At 37.4% G+C, this 20,288-nt stretch overlaps 1 protein-coding gene across 2 annotated transcripts; it reads left to right on the top strand.

The window, feature by feature from the left end:
* The first annotated feature begins 318 nt into the window (after positions 1–318).
* LOC107043739 (histone acetyltransferase KAT6A) lies at positions 319–18,716 on the top strand. 2 transcript variants are annotated; one of them, XM_015265351.1, is made up of 6 exons: positions 319–560; positions 5,265–6,027; positions 8,217–8,686; positions 9,811–9,923; positions 13,187–13,563; positions 13,851–18,716. In XM_015265351.1, exons 2-6 carry the CDS (start codon positions 5,479–5,481, stop codon positions 18,027–18,029), a joined length of 5,688 nt encoding a protein of 1,895 aa, XP_015120837.1. In that variant the 5' UTR covers positions 319–560; positions 5,265–5,478; the 3' UTR covers positions 18,030–18,716. The 2 variants fall into 2 exon arrangements, with proteins under 2 accessions (XP_015120837.1, XP_015120836.1); XM_015265350.1 differs by having other exon boundaries at positions 9,811–11,222.
* Positions 18,717–20,288: the final 1,572 nt, after the last annotated feature.

Genomic DNA, 20,288 nt, shown 5'->3' with positions numbered 1-20,288 from the left:
TAAGCTCAATCGATAAATTTATTTCTGAGTTACAACCGTTAAAAAAAATCATAAATGGAAGGCGTTTTATCAAGATGAGGAACTGAAAATTGAGAAAGTTTACAACAAGTCATGAATTTTTCTTTTTGTCATTCATCCCCCTCTCAATACTGAATTTCAAACTTTCCCGCCACCACCCAGTGACGCCATTTTCCAAATGAGTAGTAGCAGCGGCACCTGTTCACTCTCCACCGCAAATACACGTCAGAAAATTCTGAAACATTGCCCTCTCGTTAAATCTCCCTAATCTTTGTTGATTCAATGGAAATGCGACGCTTGTGTGTGTCGGGGTCAAAACTACTTACTACGGATAAAATATTAGATGTTGGGCCAAAATATATCGCGGAAAATGCCTGACTAAACGTTCATCAGTGCAAAAATAAGTGAATCGAAGTGAGAGAACAAAAAGTGCAGAAACATCTGTTCAAGTGAATGTGTGTACCGCTGTGTCCCCTTGCCCAACAACACGTCGAACTTAAAACGACAAAAAAACGGTTGGATTACACATGACGACTTGAAAGGTAATATTTCGATATTCAACAAAAATAAATTACAGCAAATGAGTTTCATTTGATTTTTCATTCGACCCGAGACAGATACGGTTTTTATTATCGGAATGAATCGAACTCTCGTTTGTGATGGAGACGAACCAATCGTCCGCAGATTTTTTTTACTAACGTGTTTTGGGCTAAATTGTTGTCCCTCGAATATCTTCAGAACTAGCTTTGTGGAATAAAATCTGGCGTGACAGAGGTGAGCTGTGTGCAGGTGGGAAAAGCATCGGATGAACGCATTGAGGGAAAAACGTTAATTGGGCGCGCAAAAAACGTGCGACGGTAGACTGCATACACAACACCAGGGATATAAAGAATTGTGGCCTCAAGATGGCCGTCGGGATGAAGTGTATTCATTGACACTGCATGTAATATTTTAACAGGTATAAATTGAGTCACGCGTGATTTTGCGTACTCGAATAATTGTTGAGAAGGCGATCAATATTTTTATCGGGGTAAAGGAAATGAAAAACACCCCTTCGGAATTGTTTTCATTATTTTTTTTTCAGTATAACTGATCCGAGCTAACGGAATTATCATAAAAATAGCGCAGTAATTATCTTTCCTATTTTTTTTCATGTTTTTCTCAAACGTACATGACAATCATTTTATTTTTATTTTTTTTGCATTTTGACTTCATTTATGCTGGAATGAAGTATATTGACACTGCATGTAATATTTTAACAGGTATAAATTGAGTGGGTGATTTTCCGGACTCAAATAATTGTTGGAAAGTCGATCAATATTTTTTTTATGATAAAGAAATGGTAAATACTCATTGAGACTTATTTTCATTATTTTTTTCAATGTAACTGATCCCAGCTAACGGAATTATCATAAAAATAGCGCAGTAATTATCTTTCCTAGGTTTTTTTTCATGTTTTTCTCAAACGTACATGACAATAATTTTATTTTATTTTTTTTTTTTGCATTTTGACTTCATTTATGTTGGAATGAAGTATATTGACACTGCATGTAATATTTTAACAGGTATAAATTGACTCACGTGTGATTTTCCGTATTCAAATAATTGTTAAAAAATCGCTCAATATTTTTTTTTATGACAAAAAATTGTAAATACTCCTTCAGACTCATTTTCATTATTGTTTTTTTCAATATAACTGATCCGAGCTAATGGAATTTTCATCAAAATAGTGCAGTAATTATCTTTCCTAGCTTTTTATGTTTTTATGTTTGTCTCTCTCAAAAATACGTGACAGTCATTTTCTTTTTTTTTTTTTTTTTTTGACTTCGCTCATGTTGGAATGAAGTATATTGACACTGCATGTAATATTTTAACAGGTATAAATTGAGTGGGTGATTTTCCGGACTCAAATAATTGTTGGAAAGTCGATCAATATTTTTTTTATGATAAAGAAATGGTAAATACTCATTGAGACTTATTTTCATTATTTTTTTCAATGTAACTGATCCCAGCTAACGGAATTATCATAAAAATAGCGCAGTAATTATCTTTCCTAGTTTATTTTTCATGTTTTTCTCAAACGTACATGACAATCATTTTATTTTTATTTTTTTTGCATTTTGACTTCATTTATGCTGGAATGAAGTATATTGACACTGCATGTAATATTTTAACAGGTATAAATTGAGTGGGTGATTTTCCGGACTCAAATAATTGTTGGAAAGTCGATCAATATTTTTTTTATGATAAAGAAATGGTAAATACTCATTGAGACTTATTTTCATTATTTTTTTCAATGTAACTGATCCCAGCTAACGGAATTATCATAAAAATAGCGCAGTAATTATCTTTCCTAGGTTTTTTTTCATGTTTTTCTCAAACGTACATGACAATAATTTTATTTTTTTTTTTTTTTTTGCATTTTGACTTCATTTATGTTGGAATGAAGTATATTGACACTGCATGTAATATTTTAACAGGTATAAATTGACTCACGTGTGATTTTCCGTATTCAAATAATTGTTAAAAAATCGCTCAATATTTTTTTTTATGACAAAAAATTGTAAATACTCCTTCAGACTCATTTTCATTATTGTTTTTTTCAATATAACTGATCCGAGCTAATGGAATTTTCATCAAAATAGTGCAGTAATTATCTTTCCTAGCTTTTTATGTTTTTATGTTTGTCTCTCTCAAAAATACGTGACAGTCATTTTCTTTTTTTTTTTTTTATTTTGACTTCGCTCATGTTGGAATGAAGTATATTGACACTGCATGTAATATTTTAACAGGTATAAATTGAGTCGCGTGATTTTCCGTACTCAAATAATTGTTAAAAAATCGCTCAATATTTTTTTTATGATAAAAAATTGTAAATACTCCTTCAGACTCATTTTCATTATTGTTTTTTTTCCAATATAACCGATCCAAGCTAGTGGAATTTTCATCAAAATACTACAATAATTATCTTTCCTAGCTTTTTATGTTTTTATGTTTGTCTCTCTCAAAAGTACTTGACAATCTTTTTTTTTTTTTTTTTTTTTTTTTTTTTTTTTTTTTTTTTTTTTTTTTTTTTTTTTTTTTTTTTTTTTTTTTTTTTTTTTTTTTTTTTTTTTTTTTTTTTTTTTTTTTTTTTTTTTTTTTTTTTTTTTTTTTTTTTTTTTTTTTTTTTTTTTTTTTTTTTTTTTTTTTTTTTTTTTTTTTTTTTTTTTTTTTTTTTTTTTTTTTTTTTTTTTTTTTTTTTTTTTTTTTTTTTTTTTTTTTTTTTTTTTTTTTTTTTTTTTTTTTTTTTTTTTTTTTTTTTTTTTTTTTTTTTTTTTTTTTTTTTTTTTTTTTTTTTTTTTTTTTTTTTTTTTTTTTTTTTTTTTTTTTTTTTTTTTTTTTTTTTTTTTTTTTTTTTTTTTTTTTTTTTTTTTTTTTTTTTTTTTTTTTTTTTTTTTTTTTTTTTTTTTTTTTTTTTTTTTTTTTTTTTTTTTTTTTTTTTTTTTTTTTTTTTTTTTTTTTTTTTTTTTTTTTTTTTTTTTTTTTTTTTTTTTTTTTTTTTTTTTTTTTTTTTTTTTTTTTTTTTTTTTTTTTTTTTTTTTCATTTCGCAAAAATAAGAATTCCGTGTATCATATTCAGACAGATGTGAATGTATTCAACAATTTCTTTACCCACCAGCGACATTGTCGTCTTGTTTCGTTATTTTCGAGCCGTCGTTTTAGCATTAAGTCCTATGAATTGATGACAAAGATAATGAGACTGCGTTATTCGTCTTATTTGAGGATATGAAAGTGATTTTCCCTCCCGACGGACACCGGACGGGCGGCGGCGCTCATGCATAGCACGACCAGCTGCCGTTTTTCAGGGTGAATTTGCCCAAGTTCCTCCAGTACCGAACCTCCGTTTAACTAATCGAGAGTTGAATTAATCTCTCGTTTGTTCATGCACGTGTGATCGCAGTGGAGAGTTCAATAATGTTCTATTTCGAGGAAAACAGAGGTTCGGCGCTGAAAGAACTCGACAAACTCACTCATATTGTGGAATGAGGAGGAGAGGTCTGTGTGGTTTTATTAACGAGAGAGGGTGGGAGGGGGGGACGCGACAGTGGGATAAGTAAAGCCGCCGCGAATTGAGAGGAATAGCCGGCTTAAGGTGAAACGGAACCCCTGTGTCGGTATGAACAATTAAAATTGTGTTTTCTCTTACAATTATTAATTTTTATCTATGAAACTACTTTATCGACTCTGTTATTGCATTATTGAGTCAATGAAGTAGTTTAATAAATGAAAAATAATAATTGCAGGAGATAACACAATTCTAAAAGTTCCTATAAACAGGCGTTCCGTTTCACCTTAAGGATATTTACACGAAATTATGGGTTTTCATTTTTACACGGAGAAAATTATTTGGTGAATTTCAATAACTAGTTGTTGAAATTTAACAACTGGCTGGTAATTAATTATACCAATAATAATAATAGTGATAAATAGAATAATTATAAAACTGAAAAATCAATTATTCGAAATAATAATAATTTTTTTCAATAAAATATCTTAATAGTTAAAAAAAAATTAGTTATTAGTTTAAGTTAGTTATTTCTTAATAGTTGATAAAATAGATGAACCTGAAACTAGCAGAACATTCGCCAGCGGAAAATTCAATTTTGACTATTGACCAGTTTTCAATGAATATCTTGGAATCTAAGGGAGATAGCAAAATTTTTGTCATAACCTTTTTTGTAGAGCCGATCGAGAGCTACAACAAATGTGATTACGAAAATTTCGCTATCTCCCTTGGATTCCGAAATATTCCTCAAAAACTCCACTGGGAGATGAGTCGACTTGAACCTTTTTACCACTTCGCTACTGAATTATATCTATAAATGTTTTTCAAGTGCCAAAGAGTTTGCACATTACTTTAAAACATTTGTACATCCCTAGATTTGCCTAAGAAAAATCAGTAGCGAAGTGGTCAAACGGTTTAACTCAATTTGCTCTTTAGTTGAGTTTTCCAGAAATATTTCCGAATTTAAGGGAGATTGCGAAATTTTCATAATAACCTTTTTTGTAGAGCGAATCGAGTGCTACTAAAAAGGTTATGAGAAAAATTGTGCTATCCCCCTTAGATTTCAAGATATTCATTGAAAACTGGCCATAGCCAAAATCGACTTGAACCGTTTGACCACTTCGCTACCGAACTCTTCTGCTGCCGAATCTGTCTCTGGTTTCAGCTTCATATAAAATAGGATATATTTATGTTCTAGGTTGAGCACTATGACCAAAATAAGCGAGAGGATGTAAGTCAAACACTGACATAATGTGAATTTCTTCCTGACAAGCCCTCAGTACATGAAGAGGGTCACAAAAGACATTAGAATTACCTTGAAAGTCTCTCAGAATCCGACAGTTTTCGGTGACTTTTGGAAAAATTCCAAACAGAAGTGATCTCTGATTAACAAGAAACAGTCGTGAAGAAAGATGGGGGAGAGTGCCTCCGCTGACACGTGGTCGCAATGGTTTCTGGACGCAATACGAAAAATTCGCAGTCAGAAACAGCGGCCAAGTGTCGAGCGGATATGCCATGCCATCAGACAGCATCACAACTACCACGAGGAAGAGATCGGTGAACATCTCGAGAAGGCAGTCAAACGTGGTGACGTCCTGAAAATATTCAATAAGGGACAATCGTCGTACAAAGATCCTGGTGGTCTGCAATCCAAACCCTTGAAAGTTAATAAGACAACTGATTTGAGTAAAGTACTTGGGAAAGCTGTGAGGGAATTGGGGGAACGGGATGGCTCTACTCTGAAGAATATTGAAAAATATGTTCGGCAAAGTCATACTGTTGAGGAGAGCGCTGAAGGCGATCTTAGGACTGCGCTCAGATTATCGGCGAAGAGGGCCGTTGATAGGGGCCTTGTCATTCAGGATGGGAGACTATTCAGGCAGCCTGATAGACCTCCGACGAAGAGGGTCGAGTCGGCAACGAATAATGTGACGAATAGCAACGATTCAGCTGCTAGTAAGGTGAGCAAACACTGAGAGAACAGCCAAGTTCTCAAAGAAGTCTTGTCTGAGCCAACAGAATCTTTAGGTGAAAATTAACAAAACAAGTGGAAAATTGCTGTTGTTGCATATGGTACAGCCAGGGATAGCCAAATTTGGAATATTTTATTACGATTACTTTTGGAGCCCTTAAATTGAAAAACATCAATCTTGTAATTTTTTGAGTAATTGAATATCATCAATTCAAATATTCAAGTTTTTGACTATTTTATCAATCCGTAATTTGAGGTAGGAAGATTGACGATTACTTGTGTAATCGAAAAACCCCTTTCAAAAAATTTGTGTTATTCATTTAGTTGTAAATTTACAATTGCATATTACAAATTTTTCGAAGTCGTTTGGAAAAAATTACGTTCAGGGCAATGTAAACATAAATTTTTAACAAACTTGATCGAATTTTGATGGAGCGAGAAGAAACAGGTATAGGATGGGTGCAAGCGTCAAAGAGAAATAAAATTAGTGCGGAGGGAAGAGGTGAAGAGCAAATTGGGCCAAGTATATATGTCCCCTTCATTTCGTTTTATCGTTCTTGTCCATGCCCAGTGACCTCGAAGTATCGGTGAGTGTTCGCGCAGCAATCGCGGTGAGAAAGACGGAGAAACGAATATTGCGAGGTTGCCATAGCCATGCAAAATTTTGCTCAATGTATCGTGGTCTCGAGAATAGGACTTGACCCCGTACTGACCGAATAGATTCACAGGATCAGTGTCGTCGATAGTCTGATTTCAGGATTGTTGGATTACGACAGTTGATCTTTTTGCAATGGGTCGATTTTTCGATCCTCTAATTTTGCTTGGAAATTAGAATGTCATGAAACGTCGAGATATGATGTCTTTAGAGAATGTCTGCGTATACGTCCGTATGTGCGTACAAAATTCTGGGAAGACTTGAAAGATTATTAGAATAACTATAGCCATTGGTTTCATTTTTATTGTAATTGTTGCAAATTTCTAATTTTTCTGAAATTTATCTGATAACAAATTTCTTAGACGGCTTCATCTAATGGGTTTCAAAATCATTTAATCATGCATAAAATATGTTTTTCTAATACAATTTTGTCGAAGTTTCAAGATAATATAGATAGCATCTCTCATTTGATTTATTCAAGAATATTCACAAGAAATCAAACTATCAAATCAATAATGCAAAACTAAATAAATGAGATACGAGAATGCGATAATCAAAGTTCACTTCTGAAGAAATATTAATGATTTACTTCAGATAGATTTCTCAAAATCTGCCGATGGAATTTTGTATTAAGGGCCGGGTGTACTATCTTTCGAACGTTATCTCGATGGTTTTTTTCATCTTTCGTCATCTGAAATTATCAATTAAGTCCTGCATCATGCAGAAGTTTTGAAAAATTATGAATGAATAATAAAAAAGTAGAAGAAATTCTTAATTTTTTTCAAAGAGCATTTTTAATTTATATTCAGAATAAGTTGAATAACAAGAAATTGAAAAATGTAGCTGATTTACGGTGACAAATGGCGGCCTGTCACCCAATATCATGCAGGGGGAACACTGATTTCGTAAATATTTTCCCACATTGCACAGAGACATTTATTACGGAAAAAGCTCTTTGAAAAAAATTATAATATTTTGGAAAAATTTTTAATCACACTTTTATCACATAAAAATGGCAGATGACTACATACCACTGTTTTGAAAATTGAGATACCTAGCTGTCACTTCCCATGAGGAGTTAGTGTCGTGTTATCCAGCATGGAAAATGACAGCTAATAGATAATTTGCCACAGCCAATCAGATATTTGTAATTTCCCCTTTTTTCACCTCATTCTGAATCTCAATTAAAAACGCTCTTTGAAAAAGGTCAGAATTTTTTCTATTTTTTTATCATTCTATCATAATTTTTGGGAATTTCTACATGATGTACCACTCAATTGACAATTTTGTATTACGAAAAATAAAAAAAATCCAGATAAAGTTCGATAGACAGCACCCCCGGGCCTTAATCAAAATGTTTTCTTTGCCATTCTGTTCTCACAGAGAATGCATGTTTTTATTTTTATGTTTGGCCTACCTCGACCTACTGAAGAACACTGTCTGTCCCCTTGAGAAATTGTCCTAAAAAATTACATAATATTATAACTAAATGAAATTTATAAAATTCATCTTGATATTTACAGCTCCCCGCGCCTTTACCAATTTGTCGCGAGTGTCTCGGTACAACGGCAGCAGCTAACAACAACAATACGAAGAAAACAGTAGCGGAAAAGCTTTCAAGGTGCAGTGTGTGTGGTGCAGCACTCCATCACACATGTGCACCAACGGAATTGGCAATTCTTGTGGAGCGTGGGGCAGCATGGTGCTGTGACGACTGTGCAGCAGTTTGTTCCGGTTGCAAACTCGAGCGTGATTCCCAGAATTATTTGGTCAAATGCTCGGGATGCCCAAAATGTTTTCACCCAATGTGTTTGGATCCAGTGCTGGATAAGAAGAGCAAAGCACCGTGGCGGTGTCGACACTGTCAAACATCACATGGGTCGAGTAGAGAGGATGGCAAGCGCGCCGCGAAGCAACAGGACTCGAGTTCACAGGATGAAAGCTCGCCCAGTAGTGCGAGAAGACGTATTAGCAAAATTCGGGAAAATCGAAAGTGAGTTAATGGAATTTAATAAATCTGTTTAGAGTTTAGTAATCTGGAGAAGAGATGAGAAGAAAGAAAAGTTGGTCTTGCACTCTTCAGGTTTATTTACATTTAAGGATTTCCAGGCTCTTTTGGTGTTGGGTACAGATCGCACTGTAGATTGTGAAACTAATATCAATAATCATGACCGCCAAAGCCTCGAAATTAAGATGAACAAATTGCCTTTGGAAATGTGAGAGAAAAATACAAAATTTTTTGTATTAAAAAAAAGTCCGAAAACTTTATCGAAAATTGATCGAAAGGTATCGAAAACTTGTTCACTTGTGTCTCAGGTACGCTTCTGCTAATACTAAAAATCTGAAATTCATGAAAATCCTGAAAAATAGAGAAATCGCCGGGGGAAAGTTCAAATGAATTTGCAAACATTGATGTATGTTGAATTTGAATCAACGTATTGCCATAGTTTTTTTAAGGAAAAGCAAAAATGTCGAAATGCGTAAAAATGGAATTTTAAAACTATTTCTCGATTTTAAACTCTACACCCCATCATTTTTCCCCATGATAAAAAAATTATTTCAAAAATTCAGGTAAAACCTATATTTTTTGTTCCACACTTTTTTTCTTTGAAGACAACTTCTGATATCTATTTTTATTCGAAATCGAAAAAATCTGAAAAAAATTCACAGAGAGTACTTCTGATGAGTATTAAACCACAGATTTTTTTCCGATTTTTTGGAGACCTTGAAAAAAATAGGTGACTGGATTGAGAAAGAATCCGTCATATTCGAGCCATAGACTGAGAGAAAAACAAACACGTTGTCAACCAAATCTTGTTTGGGCCAACAACATCACTAGTTGAAAATTGGCAAAAAAGAATTTATTTAGTTCGAATTTGAAAGTCTCAAACATGAATAATTGTTCTGCTTTCGACAGCAACAAAATATTGGGCCATATTTGCCCAAAGTATGACCATATTTGGCCCAAAAAAATTCTTATTTGATAATTTTCAAAAAACTATTTTACAGTCCCCTCTTGACAGTTCCCTCAACTCAACTCCCCCCGACAAGAAATAAATAACTGTCAGCCTCCCGACATTCGAGTGCATTCCTAAAACCGAATTTATTCTCCAACAGATCGGGAGTATCGCACAAGAGCATATCCCTGAGTCCAAAGAAGAGCTCGCAAAATCCAGAAACATCAACAATTGATCGTGGAACAGTATCACAGGTGGACAGCAGCACGGACGGTAATGCGGGTGTTGTCTTCCCTCGTCAACCACCACCAACCACGAATCCCATATCCTACCAACCAACCGTCCAATCAACCTCATACGCGGGCCAGGGTAGGCATCTGGAGGAGAAGAGTGACCGTATATCAAAGGAAAAGCAAAAATTCTTCCGTTCATCAGCATTCAATGCCATACACACTAAACAAAAACGTTCGCTATCACATGATAAAACTGATGATAAAACTAGGTTAATAACGTCATCAAAACAATTGAGTCCTACTTGTTCGGGGTCTAAAATACTATCAAAAGCATGTCAAAATGCGCGTAAATCCATGAGTAGTAGTAGTAGTAGTAGTTCTAGTAGTAGTAGTAGTAGAAATAGTGAGTCGTCGGGTACAAGTGATAACGACTCATCATCGTCATCATCCGATGAGGATGCCTCTGATTTATCGTCAACTGGTACCAGTGATTCATCGCCCTCGGAGGAGGAGCCAGACTCGAAAATCGATGAAAAATGTCAAACAGTCAAGCAGTCGTCCAGTACCATTGATAAAAATGAAGAATCCCCGTGGGGATTCGCAGCAGCTGCTGCCAAACTCAAGGTCGACGCGCCATTTTTCAGTACCATCAACAATACATTTGGTGGGCCCCTGCCAAAACTCGATATTGGGAGTAAACCAACGTTTGGCCTGCATATACAGCCGGCAGCATCGCCATCGGACAGAAAAAAAATGGACTCTGATAAAGTGAAACCTCGGGCTGGTCAGCTGAAGGGTTTGTTCGATGGGTTGAGCCATTTCTTTGCTGCTGGTACCAGTAGTCGAGCTAGGGCTGGGGATAAACCGTCAAATTATGCGCCTGACAGACGAAAAAAGGGGAGTGGCAGTGATAAAGTCGATGAAATGCATCCAGAGAGCGTTAACAAGACCGACAGGTGTACAAATAATAAATCCATTGAACGGAGAAATAAAGATATTGATTGCCGAGAGGAGGATGATGATGAGGATAAAAATATTGGTGAAAGTGATAAAATGACCCCGAGTAATTTGGTGAAAACCGCTGTTAATTCAAAGAGACATGAATCTAATAAAAGAAAAAAAGATAGTGATGTTAAGTGTGCTGATGATGTCAAGGAGGGGAGGAGGAAAATTGGGGAGGGCTACCCTGTGCCAGCTATCCCAAGTAATCACCATTATCATAATCATGAATCCGATTTCAATCCTGGCCAAAAAATGTCCCAACCACGTGCCTGTAATAGCGCAACCACCACCAACACCACCACGACACCCCGCGCGACACCCTGCTCCATCAGGAAGGGTAAGAGTCTACCCCGACCCGAAAAAAAAAAAAAAAAAAATAGAAGAAAAAACAGAATTCACGAAAAACAGAAAACCGATATCCCAGTACATTTTTTCCTTCATGAACACTTCATTAAACATTTTCTTTTCGTCATTTTTCATTATTTTTCCCTGATGAAAACCCAAAAATTAGAAATAATTTTGATGTTCTTCTGTCAGGGAATCCTTGTTTTTTTTAACATTATTGAGTTATTTTTAATTTATTCATTTTCTCTCACTGTTTAAGTCTTCTTGGAAGTTATTTGTATTTAATTACCAATTAATATGTGAAAAAAAAACACCGTGGATGTGTTGGCGGTGTGGTGTGCGGTTATTGATGAAGGGAAAATGATGATTCAAACAAATGTGTGCGTGTGGCTGACTTCCCACTCCCGCTGCATCCTTTGCTCCCAGTGCTAAGTGATTATGACTTATTTGTTTGTTGATTAATTCACTGCAGAAGTCAGATTTTATGGATTTTATTAATTTTTCATAATTTTTGGAAATTTCATCGTCAGAAAAATATCAGAAAAATTGAGAAAATCATGTGATAATGAAGATTATTGTAATTATTGAATTTCTAACTTCCAGTTATTCAAAATTTTGTGAACAATGAGCAGAAGAATTTTTCTTTTCAATCAATCATTTGCTAGAGCCAAAGCAGATCCAACTCCTTCTCCGAGATCACCACCATTCCTGTCCAGCTTTGCTTTTTGTGTTGCTTCCTGATAGAATGATTTTTATGTTCGCGAAAAATCGTGGTCAATTGCGCCGATTGACAGGGCGTAATTATCAATTTTACCTTTCAATAGAGTCAATGAGAAATCTAACAATTAGTTCATTTCGAATCAGTCTTAACAGTTAATGAGCACCATTTCACTTTCGATTATCCTCCCTCGAATGAGTTGAATAATTACAATTGAATTCTTGTTAACTATTAACTGGGTCATGGAAGTGTTAGATTCATTTCTGTTTGAGCTAGAGATGTGCAGTCTCGTTACTTTCATATCCCAAAAGTAGTCGTTACAATACACTGAGAGAAAAACAAACACGTCAAACAAGTCTTGTTTGCCGAGCAAATGGCTAGTTGAAAATTGCCAAAAAATAATTTGTTTGCTTGGAATTTGAAAGTCTCAGACATGAATAATTGTTCTGCTTTCGACAGCAACGAAATATTTGGCTCAAGAGGCGGATAATTCACACCAGACTGTGCCTTTTCAGGATGAAAATATCTCATATAGAGGAACATTTATCAACAAATATTTTATCCCTAAGTTACAAGAGTGCTGTCATATCATTATTATTGTTTCATTTAAGGGTTCATTTGTTGTCTGTGATTATTAGACAGCCGAAACGAAAAACTACTATCCCTTGTTTCGCATAAAACAGATTTTTCTGGAGCAAAATACGTATGGGAGTATCGAATAACGAAGGACTAGTGCTAAAAATGACATTTATTGCGTCTACAGAGAATGCAATTTTTTTTCAACTACTAAATCTATTTTAGCGACAAAAATTTTTCATTCCGGCGCACTCTCTGCATGTTTGGTACAAAAAAATCCTTTTTGATAAGTTTCAAAAAAGTATTTTCTTGGCACAAGTAAGACCTGTTTCAGAACTCTGTCATTTTTCTCTCAGTATATGAGAAATTATTCGGGGCGGGGTTAAACGGGGATAGTGAAATGATAATTTAATAATGGATTAAAAATAACGACTAGATACTACCCCTACATCTCTAGTTTGAGCAGAACCCTTGGAAGAATTAATCTTTTGCTTGAGATGCAAGAAAAATGTCGACTGTTGAGTTGAATTTCATTTCGTCATTAAAAACTTTGGTTTCATAAATGCACTTTAATACATTGACTGAGGATAAGATGAAACAACAATGAAATTCAAATGATTCCAAATATTCGTTTCAAATATGTTTTTCTTCTTCTTTTTCAGATGAATCGGTTGTCCCTCACACATTGCCACCAGGCGTTACCCAGAAGGACCTAGATCTCTTCAAGGAAGCTAGAGAACAAGCAAATCGTCTAACGGTGGATGATGATCTTGAGAATGAAACAAGTCCAGGTGGTCCAGGAATTATCACAACAACGAGAAATCCAGCAGCTATTGTTTTCGGAAAATACGAAGTTGAAACGTGGTACTCGAGTCCATTCCCTCAAGAATATGCGAGATTACCGAAGCTATTTTTCTGTGAATTTTGTTTGAAATATACGAAGAGTCGAGCCGTTCTTGATAGACATATGGATAAGTGTCAATGGAGGCATCCACCTGCCACTGAAATCTACAGATGCAATGGATTATCAGTATTCGAGGTGAGACAGCTCTTCATTTTAAGCATTTCGATTGTATACGTCTGAAAGCGAATTATTAGTGCAAACAAATTAATTGTTTATTGTTTGTTTACCCCGCAGATGCTTACAAGGCAGGCAAACGAGCAATAAACAATTATTTTCTCGCCCTAATTATTCGTCTTTACGTCACTCCAACCGCCCGTGACTTAAAGCTCACAGTAGTCTCCCCTTAAAACCGTGTTCCACCATTGAAAATATGGCATCAATGTCTTGAATCCTTGACCAAGATTTCCTACATTATATTTCAGATTGACGGCAACGTGAATAAAATATACTGTCAAAATCTCTGCCTCCTGGCGAAGCTGTTTCTCGACCACAAGACTCTGTACTACGACGTCGAGCCATTCCTCTTCTACGCAGTGACAATAAACGACAAGCAGGGTTGTCACCTAGTTGGCTACTTCTCCAAAGAAAAGCACTGTCCAGCCCAGCGTTACAACGTCTCCTGCATCATGACATTACCCCAGTATCAACGACAAGGTTTCGGTAGATTTCTGATAGAATTCAGTTATTTATTATCAAAGGTCGAGGGTATTCCAGGAACACCGGAGAAGCCATTATCGGATCTAGGCCGTGTGTCCTATCACTCTTTCTGGAAAAGTGTTGTGTTAGAGTACCTAGCATTACACAGAAACGTAACTGACTTCAAATTGGGTGACATTACCAGAGAGACAGGTGTCTCAGCCCACGATATTGCCACAGCCCTTCAACTTCTCGCATTCGTACGAATGGTGAATAACGAAGTGTCAATCGTAATCGATTGGTCGATTGTTGACACTCACATGGCGAAGATTAAGAAATCATCGAGAATAACATTGGACCCTGACTGCCTCCGTTGGATCCCTCTCGTCACACAAATACCTAATCCCTATCAATCACCAGATGAGAACGGCGAATCAGCTCCTGATAATTCACCAATGTTAGATCAAAAGCCAGTGGCCAATGTTGTTGAAAAAATTCAACGTGTCAAAATAAAGAGGAGGCCACGGGGTAAGAGGATTGGCGCTCGCCGATCGAATCCCATGAAACAGAGGAGACAGTCGAAAGTACCAAAGCAGAAAGAGGAAAAAATCAACGGTAATGTGGCTGACGAGGTGAGAAAAGTGGTGCCTGATGGTGATAAAAATGTTACACCGAGAAATTCAAGGAGTTGCCAAAAAATTACATCATCAACACCAAGAAGAACTCATGCATCATCCACTTCAAAACGTAAAATACGAACACCAAAGATGTCTGATAATAATCCAGCAGCATCGACACCCTCGCGAAAACGCAAGCTTTCGGATAAGACTGAGGATGACGATAGGAAAGTGAACGATGAGGCCAGTGGAAATGCGAGGAAAAGAACGAGGGAAAATTTGAGGGACAAGAAGGTGGTGAGGGAGAAGGCTGATAAGAGTCCCGAGAGAAAATCAGTCAAGGATATTATCAATGTTGAGAAAAATTTCCCGAAGAAGCAGAGCAAGCTCGATGATATTCTGATGAAGGTGACAGACAGGCGAAATAAGGTTCTTCAATCAAAATTATCGAAGGAGTCGAAGAAATTGTTTAATCATGAGACATCACAGTACAATGGAAAAGAGGGGAGGGATGTGGCTGAGGTGAATGAGAAGGAGGTGCTGCCGTCGAGGAAACGAGGGAAGTTGCTGGCAGTGTCCAAGGTAGAGAAGATAAAATGCACAAGCCCAGTGACGTTAACACCCCCCAGAACTGAAGTACAAAAGTCGAAATCACTGAATAAACAGTTAACAATCACTGAGATGTTTTCGAAGACGGAAACGAGAGAGGACGAGGAGAAGAAGAAGAACTTTATTGAGGAGCACGAGATGGTGACGGCGAGTTCAGGAGAGTATGAGGGTGGCGATGAGGACGAGGGTGAAGAGGAGGAGGAGGACGAGGAGGTGGAGGAGGAGGAGGAAGTGGAGGAGGAAGTAGCCGAAGAGAAGGTGCAACAGGTGGACAGGGAGAGCGAGAAGAGCAACGAAGCGGTGGCTGTGCGGGCAGTGTCTCCTGCTCGTCAGGATTCTCCCGAAAAATCGTGCGAAAAATCCCATGAAACTACTGAAAAGCCTGAGGTGCCTGAAGAATCTGAACCAGAACCAGTTAAAGTAGCAGAGAAAGACGAGGAGGATGTGAATGATCATACTGTCGATTCAGCGTCTGGAAAACTGCCACTGGCAGTGGCTGACTCTCCAGTCAGACCTCGAGTCGAAGCAGTTGAAGAATCCACGAAAGCCCCGGTGCCAAGTGAGGAGATTTCAAAGAGCTCGGAAATCGTGGCATCTCCCCAAGCTGTTTGTTCAGAAACACCACAAGATCCTGGGGAGATTGCCCAGGCTAGCCACGACGAGTGCCTACAGCATCCAATTCCACCGGTGCCCTCCCCCGACGTACCACCGGAGAAATCAAAAATCTCGATCGAGCCCCCCAAGGAATCTCCAGAGTGTCAAAAATCTCCCCTGAAATCCCCACCAGTTCCAATTGAATCATCCACTGAAGAATCGAGTCACCAACTACCAGCAGAGAGACAGCAGAGTCATCGGGATTACCGCGACTCAATTCAGCAATCTCAAATGACAGCAGATGAAAAAGAACATTCACCAGAGAGTGGTAAGACAACGCCACACCTGGATAATCCAGGATCTGTCAAGAGAACTCCACCAAGTCAGCCAGATTTGCCTTCAATGGGTGTTTACACACCAGATAGTACAACAAATTCAGTTCACTCACTGCATTATGGTCAGTGTGATCTTGACGTCTCCCAACTAGGTTTAGAATCACCGACGTCAATAGCCAGTGATCTAGCCTCACAGCACAGTGTAGAGCGTCCACCCAGTGCCCTTCCACCAATGTCAACAAGTGTCTCAACCCCACTCCCCCCAAATCCCCATCAGATTCCCCCACCGTCCTCACTAATGCCGCAGGTGCAGTACGACTGCTCGATGGCTCATGTGCAGATGCATCCGATGCATCAGCCTCTGCAACAGCCGAGGACACCCCAGAGCATTCCCACCCAGTCTCCACAGCCCATACCCCAGTCTCACACGCCTCAGCCCATTCCCCAGCCACATACCCCTCAGCCAATCCCCCAGTCACACACCCCTCAGCCATTGCCACAGCCACACACCCCTCAGCCCATCCAGTCCCACACACCTCAGCCATTACCTCAATCGCACACTCCACAGCCTATGCAGTCCCACACACCTCAACCCCAACCCCAGTCTCAACCTCAGCCTCACCCTCATTCCCACTCTCACCCCTCATCCCAGACCCTATCATCACAAGCCCTCATGGCCCAGCAGAACATCCAGCATCATCACCCCCAGCAATCACCAAACCCACCCCACACCTCAAACTCCAGCAAACGTGGCAATGGACAGACTCACAGATCACGATCTAATCAGCAGAATCGCTCTCACCGAGCCACTCCCCCCTCCTCTCACACTCAAACAAGTGGCAATCACTCAGTGGTATCTCACGGCGCTTCACCCCTGGTCTCGCAGTACCAACAGCCCTCAATGACTGTTCCACCAGTGCCCCACCACTCCCACAGCCACTCTCACTCTCACAATATGGCAGTGATATCCCAGGGAAATTACATGGCGACAGTGGCATCTCAGGCATTCCCCGCTCAAAATACTTACGTCATACAGCACAGAAGTGGCAGAAGTGTGCCGTCAACTCCCTGCACAACTGCCACTAATTTTTACATTCAGACATCGGCGATGCCACACAGTCACACCCCAGCTCCGTCACTGGCTGCTGGCCACAATCAGGGGACTCCCAACAGCTGCAGTTTAGCTAAACTTCAACAATTGACGAATGGCCTCGAGATGATCCCTCCAACTCCACCACCGGCCATGAACCTCACACCACCTCCACCAATTCCTCACACCATGACGCCACCTCAAAACTCAAGACAATTGTCGGCTACACCACCCCAGGTACCCTTAGGCTATCCGAAAAATTATTACAATGTTAATTCTGTACCACCTCCACCTGGCACTCCAGGCCCCACCAGTAGATCCACATCTAGATCGTCGGCCAATGCTAATATGGCATCACTGCAGAATTATGCCTCGGAAACATTGTACAGACAGAGTTTAGATCCTAGTGGCAGCTGTCCACAGATGCAGAGTGCTGCGTCTAGGGTGTCACCTAATGTTGCGTTAAATACAAACCTGATGGCTGCAGCACAATATGGCTACAGAGTTGCACAGCCTGGCACTGGTTACATGAATCAAGCTGCTCAAATTGGAGGCTTCATGAATCAGGCTGGTCAGTTGCCGGTTGGGGTTGTTAATGTACCTGGTGCATACTCGCAAGACCCACATCAGCAAAATCCAGCTGCTGTCTATACCACTTATCATGGGTACATCAATGGGGGCCTCATGCAGCCACTCAACAGCACTATGAGGCCCAGATAAAGTGGCGTTTACCTTTTACTTGAGTAAATAATTTATTGATTAAATTTTTTTTTTGGCGGGGATGCGTCTGGGGTTTTAATAGGGGGCATTTCGGAAGGGGTGAGAATTCTTGACATTTCGAGGTGATTCGAGAAGTTTCTGGAAATTTCGAGGAAATTCAGGGAGTTTCTGGAAATTTCGAGGGAATGCGAGGAATTTCTAGGAAATTTCGAGAGAATTCACAGAGTTTGCAGAAATTTCCAGGGAATGCCAGGAATTTCCAGGAAATTTGAGAGAATTCAAGGAGTTTCTAAGAAAATTCGAGGGAATGCAAAGAATTTCTAGAAATTTCGAGAGAATTCACAGAGTTTCCAGGAATTTCGAGGGAATGCCAGGAATTTCCAGGAAATTTGAGAGAATTCAAGGAGTTTCTAAGAAAATTCGAGGGAATGCAAGGAATTTCTAGAAATTTCGAGAGAATTCACAGAGTTTCCAGAAATTTCGAGGGAAGGCCAGGAATTTCCAGGAAATTGAGAGAATTCAAGGAGTTTCTAAGAAAATTCGAGGGAATGCAAGGAATTTCTAGAAATGTCGAGAGAATTCACAGAGTTTCCAGAAATTTCCAGGGAATGCCAGGAAATTTGAGAGAATTCAAGGAGTTTCTAAGAAAATTCGAGGGAATGCAAGGAATTTCTAGAAATTTCGAGAGAATTCAAAGAGTTTGTAGAAATTCTGAGGGAATGCAAGGAATTTCTAGGAAATTCGAGAGAATTCAAAGAGTTTCCAGAAATTTCTAGGAAATTCGAGAAAGACGGAAAGACCATGGACGTATCCACGTACAAAGAGCTGTATCGAAGATACAGCCGCCGGCAATTTTTTATCGGGCTCGGATGGATATTTCGAAAATTTTATCAAGTCACCAATTTGAATTTCTGAGTAGTGAGAATTTTATCAGTTGTAACGAAGTGAAATGATGCTTGTTTAATCAATCAATTATTTTTGGGAAAGGGCGCGTATTCCCTCCAATATAATATGGGTATTGTATTATAGGTTTTTAAAACTCAATCTTAATCTTGCAATAATGATTTTTATGGGGAGTACTGGAGTGGATGATGCTCGAGGGGCCCTGTACTTTCCATTATTCTTTATGCATTATGGATGGAGGTGACAAAGCTCATGATTTCGTTATGTTGACGTGTTTTTATTATTCTTTGTTTCTTTTATGTCATTCTTTAGCTTTTGAACAGTATACATATTGATAATGGTATGTGTTTATTAAAAAAATCCTGGGGAAACAATACGTAAGAATAATTAATTCTTCATTTTTGAATGTTGATAACACTAGGGGCACATTTTGCAAGGCGTTTTTATCGTTTAATTTATGTATAAAAAGTGAATAATATCGCATAATTCAATCAGGAAATTACCTGAAATATGGAGGAAATAAAGTGTAAAGAATATCTTGAGAGTGAGCCATTGCTAATTAAATACTAATTACAAAAGAAATTGTACATTTGGAGTAATGAGTGATGTGAAAATAAAAGAATGAATCACAGTGGGCTGTATTGCGAAATGTTGTAGTTGTCATTATATTTTTATTATCACTTTCATGGGAGATATCAGAGTTTTGTCGATTAAAAAAATATTTCTTATGCGCGTGAAAGTATAAATAGTTTTAACATATGATATATTATTGTAGATTTTTCTCAGCTTTTCGCACTGTGAAGTATTGTTTCTTTTTCACATAGAAATATTCATGAAATTATTCAAGAATGAAGAACAGTAGTTATGTAAGGATAATTGATTTTTTTTAAGGAACAGTTGGCTGAATAGCAAAAAAACAATAATGATATAATATATATAAATATATATGCATATATCTATTTATGGTACGAGCAGTGGGGAAAACAAAAATTTCGTTACGATAATTGGAGAGAAAAAATTGACAAAGGGTGCATAAAAATCGGAATAACTTATAAGAGAACAGTGAGTAGGCTAATAAACGTAGATAACAATGATCTAAATTACTATTAATTAGTTTCAGATGATCTAAATGAAAAATCGAAAGTCTGTAAGGTTTATTGTGTAAAAATACAACAATATTTATTGTACATAGTTATAAAGAAAATGATGCATAAAAAATTAAGTACTACTAACAAATAAAAATGCAAAAAAATCATTGATAGTTGAAAATATAAATTTTGTGTTTTTTTTTTCTCAGCCCATTACATTCTCAGGCATTCGCGATTTATTTTCGAATGGCTGCCAACAAATGAGGGT

Source organism: Diachasma alloeum, unplaced genomic scaffold (assembly GCF_001412515.2).
Source record: "Diachasma alloeum isolate Michigan unplaced genomic scaffold, Dall2.0 Dall_scaffold_00622, whole genome shotgun sequence".
Lineage (NCBI taxonomy): Eukaryota > Metazoa > Arthropoda > Insecta > Hymenoptera > Braconidae > Diachasma > Diachasma alloeum.
This window is presented reverse-complemented; position numbering and strand designations above follow the sequence as displayed.

Excerpts from the sequence above, each read along its gene's own strand:
- LOC107043739 (XM_015265350.1), top strand. The coding sequence starts at position 5,479 with ATGGGGGAGAGTGCCTCCGCTGACACGTGGTCGCAATGGTTTCTGGAC. Across the intron at positions 8,687-9,810 it reads AAAATTCGGGAAAATCGAAA|ATCGGGAGTATCGCACAAGA; the intron begins GTGAGTTAATGG and ends ATTCTCCAACAG. Across the intron at positions 13,564-13,850 it reads ATGGATTATCAGTATTCGAG|ATTGACGGCAACGTGAATAA; the intron begins GTGAGACAGCTC and ends ATTATATTTCAG.